This window comes from Mustela putorius, unplaced genomic scaffold (genome assembly GCF_011764305.1).
Source record: "Mustela putorius furo isolate JIRA1106 unplaced genomic scaffold, ASM1176430v1.1 tig00000228_pilon_pilon_pilon, whole genome shotgun sequence".
Classification (NCBI taxonomy): domain Eukaryota; kingdom Metazoa; phylum Chordata; class Mammalia; order Carnivora; family Mustelidae; genus Mustela; species Mustela putorius.
The window spans coordinates 38545934-38563338 of NW_025421322.1; the positions used below are offsets into that span (position 1 = coordinate 38545934).

General features: G+C 55.9%; 1 protein-coding gene across 2 annotated transcripts in view; it reads right to left on the reverse strand.

Moving 5' to 3' along the window:
- The window catches only part of AGO2 (argonaute RISC catalytic component 2), a 105081-nt gene extending 103663 nt beyond the window's left edge, over nt 1–1418 (reverse strand). For both annotated transcript variants that reach the window (XM_045078168.1, XM_045078166.1), the window contains exon 1: nt 1233–1418. In XM_045078168.1, the coding sequence (XP_044934103.1) occupies nt 1233–1254 (22 nt within the window). In that variant the 5' untranslated portion in view covers nt 1255–1418. The remainder of the gene's footprint in view (nt 1–1232) is intronic.
- Nucleotides 1419–17405: the final 15987 nt, after the last annotated feature.

Genomic DNA, 17405 nt, shown 5'->3' on the forward strand with positions numbered 1-17405 from the left:
ATCAAGAGGGGCTTCCAGACCCCGTGACTCGCACCAAGTCTGGAACAGGTCGAGCTGGGGGCCCCCACCAGCCTGTGGCTGCGGAAGGCCAGGCAGGGGAGCACAGCTAGTTTGGGGCCAGGACCAAGCCTGGCGCCTGCAGGGGCCTGCAGCCGGCTGGAGCCTGGCGGACAAAGAGGGGGCCAGGCAATGCCCCGTCCAAGTGGCAGGGCCGGCCGGGAAATTTAGGAGCCACGTGCCTGGTGGGAGAAGGAAAAAAGCTTTACAACGACTTGACCATTCTCTCGGCCCAGCACCTCAAACGCCCTTCCACGGAGCATTTAAAACAAGGGGGAAATGTGTTACTCCTTTAAGTTTTTTTAGAACTTTCCCAAAGAAAGAGCGGACTAGTAAGACGGGGTGCTAAGGGAATCAACACATCTCCTCACCGTCTTCTAGTAAATTGTAAAAGGCAATTAGCACTTGAATAAGCAGCCGGCGCGTCTGGAATGAAAATGAGACGCACGCACTTTTAGGGTTTTAAGGCGCCGCTTCCCGGCCCTCTGCGTCCAGGGTCCTAACCACCCACGGGAATTGACCGAAATTCAGCCTTGCCAGACTCGCCCTCGGAGAAGGGGCCGCCGAAGCGCCGGCGACCAGAAAAACGAAACTGAGTGCGCTGCAGGCTCGCCGGGCTCGGTCTGGCGCCGGAGCCGCGCGTCCCCGGCCCCCGCCGTCCGCGCCCCGAGCTCGGCGCCGCCGGGCCCGGCACCCCTCCGGCGCTTCCAGCCGCGCGGCCGGGCCCCGCCATCCCCGCCGGGGCCCGCGGGGCGCATGGGGGCCGGGGCCGCGCGCGGGAGGCCGGGCCGGGCGGCGGGCGAGGCGGGCGCGGGCCTCGGGCCTACACGCGGGCCGCGCGGCCCCGGCCTCCGGCTCCATCCGCGGGGCTCCGGGCGCGGGAAGGGCCCAGGCCGCACGGGGGGCGTCCCGACGCCTCGGGGCCGGAGGAGGCCGGGGGCTGCGCGCCCGCGGGGGGCCCGGGGAAACGGCCGGCGGCCCGGCCCCGCCGTCCCGCGCCCCCCCCCCGCCCCGCCCCGCCCCGGGGACCCCCCCCCCCCCCCCCCCGCCGCGGCCTCGACCCCCGCCCGCCGCCGCCCCCCGCCCCCGGCCCCCGGCCCGCGCCCGCCAACCGCCGCCGGCGCCGCGGGGACGAGCGCGAGCGGCCGGGCCGGCGCCCCCGCGCGAGGACTCACCGGGGCCGGCTCCCGAGTACATGGTGGCGCCGCCGAGGGGCTCCGGGGCCGAGGGGCGGCCGCGCGCGCGCCACGGGCCCCGACGCCGCGAGCCGGGAGGGAGCCGCCGGCCGCACGATCCGCCCCGGCGCGGCCGCCTCGCCAAACAGGTTTACCCGACGCGGCCGGGGCGGCGGGCGGAGGCGGCGGCGGGCGGGGGGGAGGGGAGGGGGGAGGAGGAGGGGGGCGAGAGAGGGAGGGAGGGGGAGGGAGGGGAGGGGAGGGGGGAGGGGAGGAAGAAGAGGGGGAGGGAGGGGCGAGAGAGACGGAGGGGAGGAGGGAGGGGAGGAAGCGGAGGGGGCGGGGCGAAGGCGAGGGGAGGAGGGGGAGGGGAGGAGGGGCGGGGTCGGCGCGCGGGCGGCCGGGAGCCGGCGCGGGCGGGGGGAGCGGGGTCGCGGCCCCGCGGCGGACTGGGGGCGGGAACGGCGCGGGCCGGGGGGGGGCGCGTGGGGGGCCCGGGGGGGGCGGACGCGGGGCGGGGGGCCCCTCCCAGCCACTGAGAGCGGCGACGTCTCCCCGACTGGGCGGAGCGGGCCAGCCCGGCGCTGCCGCCAGAGGCCGGGAAGAAAGAAAAGAAAACACGCCCCTGGTTTCCCCGCCGCCGCGGCGCGCGTGGGGAGCCCGTTCTGGCGGCTCGCCGGGGGCCCGCGCGGCGGCCGCGGCGGGGAGGAGGGGCGCACGGCCCCGCCACCCTTACCCGCACCTGGGCCCGGGGAGCTTGGACACGGTGCGTCGTGCGGTTGGAGTCCGCGCGCCCCAGCGTCCCCGCCTGGATTTTTTTTCTTTTTTTAAGTTATTACCGAAACGTGCATGTCGGGAAGCTTGCTCCCGGCACGGAGCTTGAACTTGAACGCGTGCTGGCCCTCTTACACGACCACACCGCCACCTCCCGGCCAAGCACCCAGATAATCCTGGGGGGAAAAAACTTGGAACTGTATAAAGTTTTTGGTCAATTTTAGCTGCCATCAATGCTGAGATCCAACCCCGGCTCCTCCCCAGCGCTCTGGGGCCTCCGCAGGGTTTCCCCGCGGGGCCTTTCTCCGACCCCATCATACTCCTCCGTGCGTCTCGGTACTTACCCGCCTTGTACTTGGCAAAGCCGTCCCTCCTACCCAAATCCTCCTCCATCCTTCCAGACCCCTGGATCCAACTGTTTGGGGATCCTTTCCCAGGGAAGCCTGTCCACAGTGACCTCCCTTCTCTCCGAAATGGTGGGTGACTGGAAGTCTGACGGTGAAGTGCGATCCAGACGTGCTCAAGCGTTTCAACGCGCTTGCCCACGCATCCTCCATCCTGTAAACGTGCGTTACCTGCATACTGGGTGCTAAGAACGGAGTGCTCCTGCCGGCCCGGGTGAGGCGAAGACAAGAGCTCTGCCCGCAAGGAGTTAAGCATCTAAAATAGGCTCACTGCCAGCTCTTTGCAATTCTCAAGGGCATCCCTAAAAAAGTGCCAGGAAACCTTGATTTCCTCCACAGAGAAACTTAAAAGGACACCGATCTTCAGCAAATCATTGATATGAATGGGGTTGGTCCCATGGCTTCAGCCTCACCGACGCCCATGCATCCCTCTCCAATCCTCTGCTGACCACCCTGGCCCTCAGGGTGGCCTGGACCACCTGAGAAGCCCCTGAAATGACTCTTGCCGACTCCCCACCCAACAGGCATCTTTGTGTGCTCACAAATCCAATTTTTTGACTTCTTTGTTCAGAACCCTTCGTTGGCTCCCCATTTCCATCTGCATTCAGTCTGAAATCCTTAACTTGCTGTACAACGGCCTGTGTGACACGGGCCCTGGCTGCTTGGTCAGACTCTTCCCCTTTGCCCTTGTCAGGCTCCCCAGATGCACATCTTCATTTTCTCAAGAGTGTTACTGTCCGAGTGTGCATCAGTATGATCATTTTGGAGAAAAATATTTGGCAGCACCTGGAAGAGCTAACACATGGCCCCAGGTAGACGAGCTGCTGAAATGCGTGCCTCAGAGCACGGGAAGGGGGTGCCTGGGAGCCCAGGACCGGGTACCACCCAGATCCCCACCGAGCATGGATATAGAACTCCTAAACTGAAACCTACCCATGAAGATGCGGACCCTGCAAATATGGATGCATTTCAAGAACCTTGAGTGAAAGAAACCAACAGCCATAATCCATGATTACATTTATAAAAGTTCCAAAACAGGCAAAATGAAACTATATTGTTTAGGGATGCATAATGTGTAAAAAGGGTAAGGTAAGCCAGGAGGTGGTCACCAGGAGTGCACATGGTGGGTACTGCGGGGGGGGGGGGGTGCTGTGACCACAGAGGGGCTTTTGACACCGGGAAAGGGTTCTTCCAGTAAGCCTGCTGCTCACTTGCAAGTCTCAAGCTGCACATTTATTTTTATGTGTTTTTTTGCACCCTCTGTGTATTTCACAATAAAACATTTTGAAAGTAATACCCACGAGGGGCGCCTGGGGAGGGCTCAGTGGGGGAAGCGCCTGGCTTCAGCTCGGGCCGTGAACCGGAGGTGCCGGGATCCAGCCGGCGTGGAGCTCCCTGCTCAGCGGCGAGCCTGGCCTCCCTCGGCCTCCGCGCTCGCTCCTTCTCCCCCCGCGTTCTCGCTCTGCAGCTGGTGAACGCGCGCGACCCCCAGTGCCCGCTGTGTCCGCCTCTGCTCCCTCACACCCCCAGCTGTCTCCCGCCCGCCGTCCCCCAGCCGGTGCCTCCCTGCGGGTGGCTGCCGTCATCCCCCGCCTCGTCCCCGCCCCGGGGCCGCGCGTCCCCGCCGCCGCGCCCGCCTCCCCTCCCCTCGCAGCGCGCGCGCCTGGAGTAACTTTGTTGCGAGGCCTGCGGTGCAGAAGGTCAGGCTACATAATGTCTCCAAGACGCTTCACTGTGGCGCGACGCGGCGGGGACCGCACACGCGCCCCCTGCCGGCGCGGGGCGGGGGCGTCTCCGGGCTGGGGCTCCCCGGCCGGCCGCCGAGACTGAGCGCGCCTCCGCCGCTCTCTTCCCGCAGCTGCCGGGGGCCCTGGGAGCCTCCCCCTCCTCCCGCCCCTTTCCGCGGCGCCCGGTCCCCCAGGGGCTCGGGGTCCACAAGCCCAAACCAAGCGCATCTCTCCTCCCTCCTCCCAGCCTGCCCTCCGTCCTGGGCTCCCCGGGAGGGCCAGCGGGTCCATCCCCACGCCCCGCTGCCTTCCTCTCCCGCCATCCGTGAACACGTTACACATTTCACTGAGTCCCCCCAACTCTTGCTATGAAATGTCTCGAGGACACCCCCACCACCGCCACCACTGCTGCCCTGCTCCTCCAGGTCTCATCCAGCACTGGGCATTGGCCATGTAGGGCTGACTCAGGAGTCTTCCAATGCCCCACCTTTTAGCCAGTACAATTCACTGCTCGGTGTCTGCGGCTCCCTGTGCAGGTCGAGCCAGGGCCAGGGACGCGGCTCAGCAGGTGGCTGCAGGAGAGGCAGAGGAGGTGAGCGGAAAGCAGACCCTGAGCTCCCGTGGGTGTGGGGCCCAGGAAGCCCTCAACATTGGGGGCCCTTCATTTCTCCAACTCTAAAATGCAGACACCAGAAAAAGCATGTCCTGTGTGGGGGGTAGAGCAGGGTTAGGGGGCAAATAAATGGGAAGCACTGAGTTAGCGCTGAACATAGTCATCGATGACAAGCCCTCTCAAAACCTTTAACAACGTGTTAAGGATCATGATCCTATGAAGCAGAAGGAGAGGAACAGAGGTATGTAGCCCCACGTCCACTGGGACCTAGAACTCTTTTGTCACAGGGTACCTCTGTGTTCCATGGAGCACACTTTGGGAAACATGGATAGCGCTGTTCCCATGATCCTTCCAGCTGTACCCTTCTAAGTTTCTTTGGACAAATTGATTGGCTGTTTTTCTGCAATAAGAACTCAAGAGTGGGGGCGCCTGGGTGGCTCAGTGGGTTAAAGTCTCTGCATTCGGCTCAGGTCATGATCCCAGGGTCCTGGGATGGAGTCCCGCATCGGGCTCTCTGCTCCGCGGGGAGCCTGCTTTCTCCTCTCTCTGCCTGCCTCTCTGCCTACTTGTGATCTCCGTCTGTCAAATAAATAAAATCTTTTAAAAAACCCCAAAACTCAAGAGTGTGCTTATGAGTTTACAAGTACTTCTATCATAGTAGGAACAAAATTCACATCTAAGCAATTTCTGCACCTGAGCCAAACATGAACAGGACACGGAAACCACTTAGTTTGCATACATACATCACTTTGTCATTTTATGCACCGCACAGAGGCTGAGTCAAGAACCCTGAACACACAGGCAGCCGGGGCCACTGACACAGCCGTGCCGCGGAGGTCATCCTGACTGGGAATATGTGAGTGCGAGCGGGGCAGCGGCTTGTGTAAGCCCAGGAGACGCAGCTGCTCTCTGACACGCTCCTCCTGTTATCTAATAAGGCAAGGCAGCCTAGATGCAGCTAACGCACAGACACTGAAAAATTAACTTAAAATGGAGGACGGATTTAAATGCAAACATTTAAAAAAATTTTTTTAATGTAAACATTAAAAAAAAGTAAACATAAAACTTAAAAAAAGAAAATTGGGGGGAAATCAAAGGCTAGACAAATAATTCCTAGACTGGACGCCGGAGGCACAAACCATGAAGGGGAAAATGCCTGGACTTCACCAAAATTAAAGCTTTTGTTCTGTGAACAGATCCATTAAAAGGGTCAGAGGACCAGATCAGCTCAGAGCGGGAGAAAATGTTTGTACCCTGAATATCTACAAAAAACTAGACTCTAAACTATATTTAAAAATTCTCGGGCGCCTGGGTGGCTCAGTGGGTTGAGCTGCTGCCTTCGGCTCAGGTCATGATCTCAGGTCCTGGGATCGAGCCCCGCATCGGGCTCTCTGCTCAGCGGGGAGCCTGCTTCCTCCTCTCTCTCTGCCTGCCTCTCTGCCTACTTGTGATCTCTCTCTGTCAAATAAATAAATAAAATCCTTAAAAAAAAAATTCTCAAAATTCAACAGTAAAAAAGCAAACAATCGGGGTACCTGCATAGCATAGTCCACTGAAACCAGCTCTCGGGGTTCGGCTCAGGCCGTGATCTCGGGGTGGTGGGATGGAGCCCCACCTCGGGCCCCACCTCAGGCTCACTGCTCAGCGGGGAGTCTGCTTGAGATTCTTTCCCTCTGCCTCTGCCCCTCCCCCCCAAAACAAATACATTTTTAAAACCTTAAAAAGAAAAAAGCGAACAACCCATCCTGAGCGTGGACAAGACAGGGAGAGGCACGCCGTGAAGAGGGGATTCTAACAGCAAACGGGCCACCACTGTCCCCCGTCAGAGAGCTGCACACCCAAAGCAAAGTGCGACATTAGTACAACCCATCAGAGGGGCTGACATGAAACGGTGACAACCAGCAAGCTGAGGACACTACAGAGAAACTGGATCGCTCCTGCTTTACCGTGCAAATGCCCTGTGGTACAGTCCCCAGGGAAAAGAGTTTCTTCAAAAACTAAACATCCAACCACCGTTCATCTGGACAATCATGCTCCTGGGTATTTCTCCCAGAAAAATGGCATTTTATGTTTACAATAAACCTGTGCATGAATGTTTATAGCGGTTTTATTTGTCTAACCAAAACATGGAAACAACCTAAAAGTCCTTAACTGGTGAGTAGTTATTCTGTGGCCCGTCCACACAGGGAACATTCATCACCAGTCAAACAGAATACAGCCACTAGCATGAGTCTCAAGTGTGCAGAATGGGAAAAAGCCCATTCCAAAAGGTTACCTATGACATGATTCTGTTTACATGCCGTCCTCCAGATGACAAAATTAATTAGAAGTGGAGAACAGATTGGTGGTTTGGAGGAGCTAGAAAGGGGAGAAGGGAAGGAAGAGGCCATGGCTGTGAAGGTCCTCACTGTGGTCGAGAACTTCGTATCTTGACTGTATCGATGTTACTATCCTGGTTGTAATATTGTTCTATAATTTTGCAAGATATTATTGTTGGAGAAACTGGGTATAGGGTACCTGAGATCCCTCCGTATTATTTCTATGTAATTGTAAATCTACAATGATCTTAAATAGGTTAATTTTAAAAAAATAAAAATAAAAACCTCTCCAGTGTGCTAACAGCACTCCTCCCTCCCCCGCCACACCACACACGCCAAGACAGAATTATTAGGTTTATGTCACACCTTGCAAGAAACGTCTCTCCCCTTCATGGGGAAGCCAGCTCCCGGGCTCAAACCCGACAGCAGGTGCACAGGACACGTGAAACCGTATTCCAGAGAGTAAGAACACAATCCCACCCCCGTGACTAAAGTCACTTCCCCCAGAAGCTGTGGGATGGAGGATTTTCGCCTTCAAGTTCACCCCTGAAGGTGGTCGCTTCTCCTTCTGAAGGTGGTCCTGCATCTCCCACGTTTCCTGTTCCCCTCCGTGCGAGCATAGACGGCCTGATCCCCGCCACGGGGGGCTGTCCGAAGAAATACCAGAAACAGACAAGCACCGGGAAGGCCCCACCTTGTTTCTTTCCTTCATCCGTCATTGCAACATTCAAATTTACACTTGGGACGTCTCCTGGGATTAGCCACAGACAGTGGGCGCATGCGCGTCCGAAAGGTAGAAAGCTGGAAAAGAGCAGAAGTGAGCAGCCGGCCGGCTGGGTGGCTCAGGGGACATTCCGTCTTTCCACGGAGCAGCCCGCGGTGCGGGGCGGCTGCTTCCTCCGGGTGGCTCTCCTATGGCTGCTACTGACCAGTGGGGTAACAGAGAATCAGCCCCAAAGACAGACCCTCCTCCTCTGCCCATGGGCTTGCTGAGCGGCAGAAAGGTTTGGTGGTGGACCTGGAGCCAACGGGACCGCTGGTCTCCGCCCAGAGCTCCGCCCACTGCCACAGAGCCCGGAGGGGAGCAGCCAGAAGGGGACCACGTGGTGACATGGTGACAGCAACCTCTTTCACCTCCCCGGGGCTGAGGGCCTGCCCACCCTCCCCTTGCCCTGTGTCTGAATAGTGTCTATCCCTTCTCCTGCCCCAGACCAGGAATGATCCTTCCTGGTTCTATGAACTGTGCCCTCTCCGGCCGCTGGGTTTTTCCTTAGTGTTTACACCCACCTCTCAAGCGGGCACACTTACTCGATTCCCTCCGGTTTAACTCGGGCCCCAGTTCTCTGATGGCCCGTGGATCTCACCTGTGAAGTGTGGCTGCCCGTGCCTCCTTCTGTCCAAAGCTGGCACAGCCCCAATTTTTGGAGCATGGCGTGAGCACGGCCTTCAGAGCCCCTGCTAAGTGCCTGTAAGACTTGCTACACTTCAAGGCCAAGAGCTGCCAACTCATCCTAATTCATATTCTCCCAAGTTCCAGGGAGCGACTACTGATGTGGTGTACGCAACCTGTAGCCTTTCCTGCAGTCAAAGAGATCGATAGAAGTTATTTTTCATAGAGGGAGAGACCACTTAGTAAGCATTATGCTATCAAAGGCGTAAAACATATAACGATGTAAGTATCAGCTCTCCACAATGATTCCTTTGTGCTGTTGCTCTCAACACCTACTATGATGTTCTTTGAAATAAGCTACAGATACAAGATCATTTTGCAAGGGTTTTGGCTGTAAGATCAATATTTTAAAATTAACCATAATTCTATGCACTGGTGACAATTAAAAGCTAAACTTAGTCATTTATTTTTTAGGATTTTATTTATTTATTTGAGAGAGAGAGAGCACAAGCAGGGGAGTGGCAGGCAGAGGAGGGAGAAGCAGGCTCCCCGATGAGCAGGGGGAGCCCAATGTGGGACTCGATCCCAGGACCCCAGGATCATGACCTGACCTGAAGGCAGTCGCCTAACCAACTGAGTCACACAGGCGTCCAATTAAAAGTTAAATTTAAACTTTTTTTTAAAAAGGATCATAAAAAATTAGGGGTATGTCTAAAAAATGTGTAAAACCTTTACACAGAAATCTAAAAAACATTACTGAGCAATATTTTAAAAGATGTATTTATTTGAGACTGAGAAAGAGAGAAAACATTACTGGGAAGAACAAAGGGAGAGGGGCAGAATCCCAAGCAGACTCCCCACTAAGCACAGAGCCCGACACAGGGCTCGATCCCACAACCCTGAGCTCACGACCTGAGCTGAAACCAAGAGTCAGACGCTCAACTGACTGAGCCCCCCAGTGCCCCAAGCATTACTGAGGAACTTAAGAACTTAAACAAATGGGTAAAGATAGCGCGACCCTGAATTGGGACTCCTTAACATAAAGACTCTGCTTGCATTGGCCAAATTGAGTCCTGCCTCTAGAATCAATTCGATTCCAACTGGCTTTTTGTCGCTGCTGCCGTGGGAGGGAAGGGGGCTTTTTACTCTGGAGGGAGCCCTACAACCACGAGCTTCTCTTGGCTGGCCCCGCTCTGGAACGTCACCTCACTCTGAACATGCCACGTGCCGGACGTTGACGAAGGCAGGCCGAGGAGCGAGCATTTACGGAGCGTTGGGTTTCTGTCCCCTACCGGTCATCTCGGGGAAGCCGGATGGCCTCCTTTCTCTGAGGAGGCAGGAGGTACAGTCACACAGCTCTGGGACTGGTCCCGTGTCCTCCACACATGCTGGGATTAGCCCGGTGTCCTCGTCGGGACCTCAGGAGCCGGATGTGGTCGGGAGTGAGGGGACACGGGGCTCACCCCTGCTGCGGGTTCTCTGTGAGTGACTCACCGAAGTCTTCTGTTTTAAAACCTTGTCTCCCACGAGGAGGAGGACGACCAGAACTGGACACGTCTAGAGACCTCGAGGTCACAGCAGAGGACAGTGGGGCCGGCTCGGGGGCGGGGTGGGGAAATGCTTCTTCAGACCTTCCTGCGGCTCTCACCTGGCCAAGGGAGGAGTCTCGTTCTGTGTTTCTTGGAAAAGCAGAATGGGGTGCGGCTCCACAAGAGGAACAACTTTCTTCCACCCCACGGAGGTGCGCACCCCCTTCTTGGAAAGGATTTGCATCAAGATAATACATGCTAGCTCAGTGCGCTCCTCCTGGCCCAAACCCCGACCCCGGCACCGTGCGTGGACCTGTTCCTTCAATCTTCTGGGCGCGTCCCGTGTACAGCAGACGTGGACCCGAGGCCGAGGGACCACACGGCTTTGAACCCGGGCAGCGTGGTCTGACCCTCACAGCAGCCCCTGCCGACAGGTGCGGTGCGACTGCCCCAGGCAGGGTCTGCAGCCGGTGTCTTAGTTTCTTCTGACTATAAGGCCCACTGGCACAACCGATGCCAATAATCTCCAGTTGGGCTCACAGACTCCCTAAAATAATTTTAAATATTTTGTATCCCCCTCACACATTAAGTTGACACCTAAAATATTTCCCAAGTTTAAATAGTTACAAAGAATACAGTTTCTGGCATATTGTAAATATTGACAGTTGAAAAATAAAACTGTCATATCACTTCTTAAAATGTAACCAGATGGGATAAAAATGCATTGATTTGATCCAACATGGTCCATTAAAAAAACAGCACCTGATCAATCTCTGTCAACATTGAGCTACTTGATCTGTTATTCCTAGCACTCCTGTTTCCATTCTAATGCTTCCACAGATAGTCGCTCTAAGGTACCACTTTCACATTTGAAAATCTTACTGATCGTTCTACAGTCTTCTCTACAACAAAAATGTGTCTATACATGGAAGTTTGCTTTATTTCCTGTAGGGCTTTCTTTCTTTTTTTTTTTTTTAATTCTTTAAGATTTTATTTACTTATTTGACAGACAGATCACAAGCAGGCAGAGAGAGAGGAGGAAGCAGGCTCCCTGCGGAGCAGAGCCCGATGTGGCACCTGATCCCAGGACCCCGAGATCATGACCTGAGCTGAAGGCAGTGGCTTACTCCACTGAGCCACCCGGGCGCCCGTCCCGTAAACCTTTAAGTTTTAGAAAAATTCTGTATTTATTTCTCATTACAATTACGGCTCACAATTGTTCAAAACTCAACTGCATTACAGACTTGGAATACCCATTATTAGCCATGAAAAGTACAATTCTGTTGGAAACGCATCTTGCAAAGAAAAGGATGGGGCTTCCTTTGTCTCTGACTTCACGGGTCCGGGAATGACTCCTTACTGGGTTGAGACTGTTCTGGCCTCACTTCCCATTTCTGAAGCTGTCGGGGCTGAGCGCTGCGCTCATACGAATGGTAGATGGGAATCCGGCTGTCACCGTGGGGTTCTCTGAGCCCCTCCCAGCTGTGCGCCCAGCCGTGATCTGCTGACAATCATGTGACCTACGCGCCTAACGAGCTCCGCCTTCGGGGTGAAGAAAGCCCCTCTCTGGGAATCCCCCGGCTTTCAGAAGGAACTTCCACGGCCCCCGTCAGGTCTGTGTGTCTGCAGCAACGGTGTGGCAGGCTACATGCCTGTCCCAAGTCATCGCTCCTGCCCCTCCCCCCGGAGCAGTCATCTCTCACTCCGTGGATGCCGGCTCAACCGTGTGACTTGCTTACGATGTTAGCAGAGCCGCCCGGGAGACTCTGGCGTGGTTTTGTGGTTATGTGGTTCGGTTGCAGGCGTGGCCTCTCCCCGCGGTGCACCCGCGTCACCCAGAGGAACTGTGCCCGCTGGGCCTGGTTCCAGGTGAGCAGGGAGCCTCCCGCCAAGGGCAGCGGTGGGGGGTCGGGGGACAGGTGTGCAGTGAAATCCCTTAGCGTTGTTACCTGCAAACGTGACTGATTGAAAACCCCGAGGGGCTTTTTTAAAAAATGGAAACTGGCAAACCGGTTCTCAAATCTGTATATGTAACTGCAAACAAGTGAGGGGAGCCAAAGGGAAGCATAAAAGAATAAAATTAGACGGACTCCCGCTAGCCCCGTCGAGACATGTCGCAGGGAGCCAGTAGCCGCAGCGCTCTAGGTCGTCCCAGAGAGGAGCTCACTTCCACCCAACACACCCAGAGGGTCCGGGGGCGTTCCTGCATTTCTACCTTTGACAATGAAGTGGGTTTGTTTTTTTGTTTTTTTTTTTTGAAGATGTTATTTATTTATTTGACAGAGATCACAAGTAGGCAGAGACGCAGGCAGAGGGAGAGGGGAATCACTCCAGTCAGTTTGGGATTTTCCTTACGAATTCGGAGGAAGGGGAGGATACACAGCTTACACACGCTCCCCCTGCAGCTCACCTGCCCTATTTAACTTTTGCTCTTGGGGGTGGAAATACCAAACGTTCGATAAGAGGAAACAAGATGACGCTTGATCAACCCAAATTAGAGCATTTCTTGAAAGGATTGAACCAAGTGGGTTTTCACAACCCCGTGATGGCTGCCCGCCGCGTTATTGGCCACGTCCTGGGCAATGCGACCGTCCCAGAGAGCACCCGCCGCCGCCCGACTGCACAGAAACCACCAGAGTTCGTCTGTGTTCGGCAGTGGAAAGGGTCTTCCCTTCACACCTGAGGCCATGGCGGCCAGGCTGAGTCCCGACACGGACGACTGCTCACATCCCTTTGAAAAGGCACGTGGGCGTTCATTCTGCGGTCAGTGTCTTTGCGCTCACGAGCTTCTCCCTCAAGGCCACTCTGTCCCTTGGCACATTTGGGGACACACAGGACACAACGCGTCCCTGAATTCAGAGGGTCCCGAGAGCCAACACCTGGAGTCTGGACCCCAGAGGGCTCCCGGGCCTGGCCTGGCTGTAGTTGCTCCCCTGAGCTTGGGCCCTGGCACCCACGGGGACTTGGGGCCACCGAGGGTCCCTCACAGAAGAAGCATCAGTGAAAGTGGAGCCTCCAGAAACGGGTCGTTCTGAGCCCTCCAAGCTGCCTGGCGAGTTGGGGTACCCGGGGGGCCCTTTCCAGCTCAGAGACCGCTGCTCTCCACGGCTCCACGACACCCGCTGGTGACCTTGAGATGGTGTCAGGTACATGGGAGCCACACGTGACAGAGGCCGACTTTAGATTTAATATTGTGTCAGGTGCGTTTCTGCCTACAGCATCATCCAGACGACGAGAGGGGACAGCTCCACCACGAAGCTCCTCCAGGGTGTGGGGACGGACTCTGGGCACGGTCTGGGCTGCTGACTCCAACCAGTTCTCTAACGAATGACTAAGGGGCTCCAAAAATCATTAGCACTGATCCCAACTTTGTCTCCTTTATTTGACAGACAGAGATCACAAGCAGGCAGAGAGAGAGGAGGAAGCAGGCTCCCCGCGGAGCAGAGAGCCCGATGCGGGACTTGATCCCAGGACCCTGAGATCATGATTGGAGCCAAAGGCAGAGGCTTTAACCCACTGAGCCACCCAGGCGCCCCGTCTCCTTTTTTTATTGAGGTAAAACACACACATAGCAACACACCCAACACACGACACACACCGATACCCGTGGCACGAAGGTTAGGGTTCTGAGGCCTGGCTCAGCGGCTTTCAGTACATTGGATGGTGTCAGCTGCCTCTGTCTAGTCCCAGACTCTTCCTATCGCCCCCACAGAACCCCACGGCCATTCGTAGTCACCTCCCACCCCCACCCCTCAGCCCCGACAACTGCCACTCTGCTGTCTGTCCATCCCCATGGATTTGCCCCTTCGGGGAGTCACAGGCCACGTGGTCTTCTGTGTCTGGCTCGGGGGAACTTAGCGTCTTTTCGGTCCCCGACATGTCGAGGCCCTTTCATCCCAGGATCCCAGCCTATGCTTGGTCTCCAAATTTCTATGGTGACGGAGCTATGGCTGGTCCCTCACCCCATCACATGCCCAGGACTCCAGCTCTCTGGCCTTCCTGTCCAGCAAGGCCAAGGTCACGGCCGGGGCACATGCTGGGGCAAAGGGATGCCTCCCAGTCAGGGCCTCTGAAGACCCCCTGCCTCTCCACGGGGTACAGCCCTTAAGAAGGGTCCCCTCCGCTTCCCGGCTTTTCTCAAAGACACTGGCTAGTTTGCTGCTCAGTGGTGGGCAGTGAACGGATCCTGAGAAACCCGGAACTCGCTGCAAACCTGAATGAATCACAGAAAACTGGGGGATTCTTGCAGCCCCCCTTTACTGGAAACCCACCCAGAAGTGCACGCGCCAGCTCTGAGGACAACAGCATCGAAGTGTTACCATGTTTGGTGTGTTCTATTGTGTTTCTTTCGAGCTTTTCCCTGTGGAACATCTGATGGTGACACCAAGTCCCAACTCTTTTTTTTTTTTTGGTCCTTTAAGGTCAAAAAACATTGATTTTTCTGTTTACTTATTCTCCCATTGCTTTGGGGATATTACTCAGCTTCCAAATGCCTAGCCAGCTCCCACCCCCGCATCCCTGTCCAGCCTGGGGGGAAGAGAAATGTTTCAAATTGGTGAAGAGTCTGGATTTGGATTCACAGCTAGAACGACCCGGAGTCAGGCCGTTCTCAGTCCACACTGGACTTTTCAATGTCGAAGCAGGGGGGCCGCTGACTGGTCGCCTACTTACCAACTCTGCTCACTCCTGGAGCCCCAGGGCTCAGATAAATGCTTGGCACCCGGTACCCATTCGGGGACACACATGGAGTTAATCGGACACGCAGAGAGCGGGGTTTTACCCGTGGGGGACGATGAATTTGATCAGAGACTGCATTCGGAGGACCGGTCGGAGAAAAAAGAAAATTGTTTTTTTGCTTCTGTGCTATGGAGCTCAGCTCATTTTTATTTTTTTATTATTTTTTTATTTTTAAGATTTTATTTATTTATTTGACCCAGACAGAGATCACAAGCAGGCAGAGAGGCAGGCAGAGAGAGAGGAGGAAGCAGGCTCCCCGCTGAGCAGAGAGCCCGATGCGGGGTCGATCCCAGGACCCTGAGATCATGACCTGAGCCAAAGGCAGAGGGTTTAACCCACTGAGCCACCCAGGCGTCCCGGAGCTCAGCTCATTTAAGAAGCTGGACGGAAGCATGTGGTTTCGTCTCTTTAGGGATAGAAAATTAAGAATCCAAGGATCCAGCCAGACTCAGAAGAAACTTGTGTATGAAGTTATACATCCTGATTTAAGTAATTACCAAAATGAATTCATTTACTCTCTTATTTAAGAAGTTTCTGCTCCAGAACCTGGTGGAAATGTCAGACACTCAACAAGGACACAGGAGCCACGAGGTACAGGCACAGGGACAAGTGTGGGCTGTCCAGAGAGCAGTGGTGTGGGGGGGTAGGTGTGGGGGGTAGGACCTCCCGGGAGCGGGAAGGTCTTTCGAGCAGGGGACATGTGGGCCTGAGACTGTGTGGAGAAAGAACCCAGGCAGGGATTTCTCTGAACCAGATCCACGAACAGCCAGTCAGCACGTGGAAAGATGCTCAACGCCATCAGGCACGGAGAATCCCAGATCGAAACCACAGTGGAACAGCACGTGGCAACCACCACGATGGTCGTGAGGAAAACAGGGAGACTTAGCAGCACTGTGAGGCCGCGGGGGAGATGGGGGGACCGGAGCCCTCGAGCCTGGGACAGTGTCCGCTGTCCTATGACCTAGAAATTCCCCTGCTCGTAGATATCCGAGACGAACGAACCTGGAAGTCCGCACAAAATCTCGTAGGCGGACGCTCACAGCGGCGGGATTCATTCGAAACAAACAAGCAGGTAGAAACAGCTCAAGCACCCGCCGGCTGATGAGATGTGTCCATCCATGCGAAGGACCGCCGTTTGGCGACAGAAAGCAAAGAAGTACTGGTCTGTGTGACGGTGTGGACGGATTTCGAAACACGATGCTGAGTGAGTAAGCCGGGCACGCGGGACCCCCCGCGTGCGAGTCCCCTTACATGAGAGACCCAGAAGACGCAAATCTGTGGTGTGGAAAGTAGATTCGTGATTGCGAGGGGCTAGTTGCTGGCGGGTGACTCTTGGGGTATGGGCTTGTGTTGGGAAGCAATGGGGTGTTCTAGAATCAATCACGGTGGTCACGTTCCTGCTGAGAGTGGGCCTAGCGGGCTGTGAGAGCCAAGGCCGGCAGGTCCGTCCGAGCTGGATGTTCCAGGCCCATGTGGCCAAGGTCAGGGTGACAGAGAGACGTCACCTCTGTAGTGACGTAGGGAACTGGCAATCCCAGGCTGTGCCGGGCCCTGGGGAGGAGCGTGAATTTTAATGTTTTATTCCAAGTGTGCTGGAAGCCTTGGACCATAACCGACAAGGGCATCACATGGTCTGAGTATAATTTTAAAAGATCAACACTCCATTGGCCAACGAGCTAAGAACGATTGTTACATTCTTGAAAGGTTGCTTTAATTTTTTTTTTAAATTTATTTGACAGACAGAAATCACACGCAGGCAGAGAGGCAGGCAGAGAGAGAGGGGGAAGGCAGGCTTCCTGCTGAGCAGAGAGCCCGATGCGGGGCTCGATCCCAGGACCCCGAGATGATGACCTGAGCCGAAGGCAGCGGCTCAACCCCCTGAGCCAGCCAGGCGCCCAGAAAGGCTGCTTTAAAGAAAACACACACTCAGCCTGCAAATCCTTACTGCGGGGCTTCTCATCGCGAGAGCTGGGTGACCTGTGTCTCAGCAGGCACTGACGTTCTGTAGTTGAAAGGACAATGGGGTTGGGGTGGTCCAGGGGTGCTGCCGGGAACTGGGGGGGGCAATTTTCTGACTGGGTCTAGGAGGAGGGGAGAGGCCACGGAGGCCAGACCGCAGCTGTGCTGTGCAGCTGGGCCTGTGGGGACCTGGGTCCTGTCCGCGTGTGCACTCGACTCCCACGCAGACCCCACGGCGGCTCCCGCAGCCCTGCATCGAGGCCTCCTCACAGACGCTGATGGACTGCGTGTCTCCGACGAGCTCCCGGCTTGCAAACTGATGGAGAGCATTCTCTGGGGTGCATCGGAGAAAACTGAGCGTGAATTTGTGCCTAGAGAGGGGAAGCTGGGCGAGGTGCAAAGTCCGAGGTCACTAAGCAGGCCGCCGAACAGTCTGCGGGGCACGCTGTGGGACTCGGGGTAAAAAAAATGTGCAAATGCCCAGGAAGGGGTTTCTAAGGAACTGGAAAAGTAATGTTTTCAATTTTAAAAATGTTATTATGTTTTTTATTGTGGTATAATACACATGACACAAAATTTGACCATTTTAACCATTTTAAAGTGTCCAGTTCGGTGGCATTTGGAACGTTCACGATGTCACACACCATCATCATTACCTCTCCAGGACATTTTCATCCCCCGAGTGGAAGCCCCATAGCCGTTAAGAGGTCACCCCCGCCCCC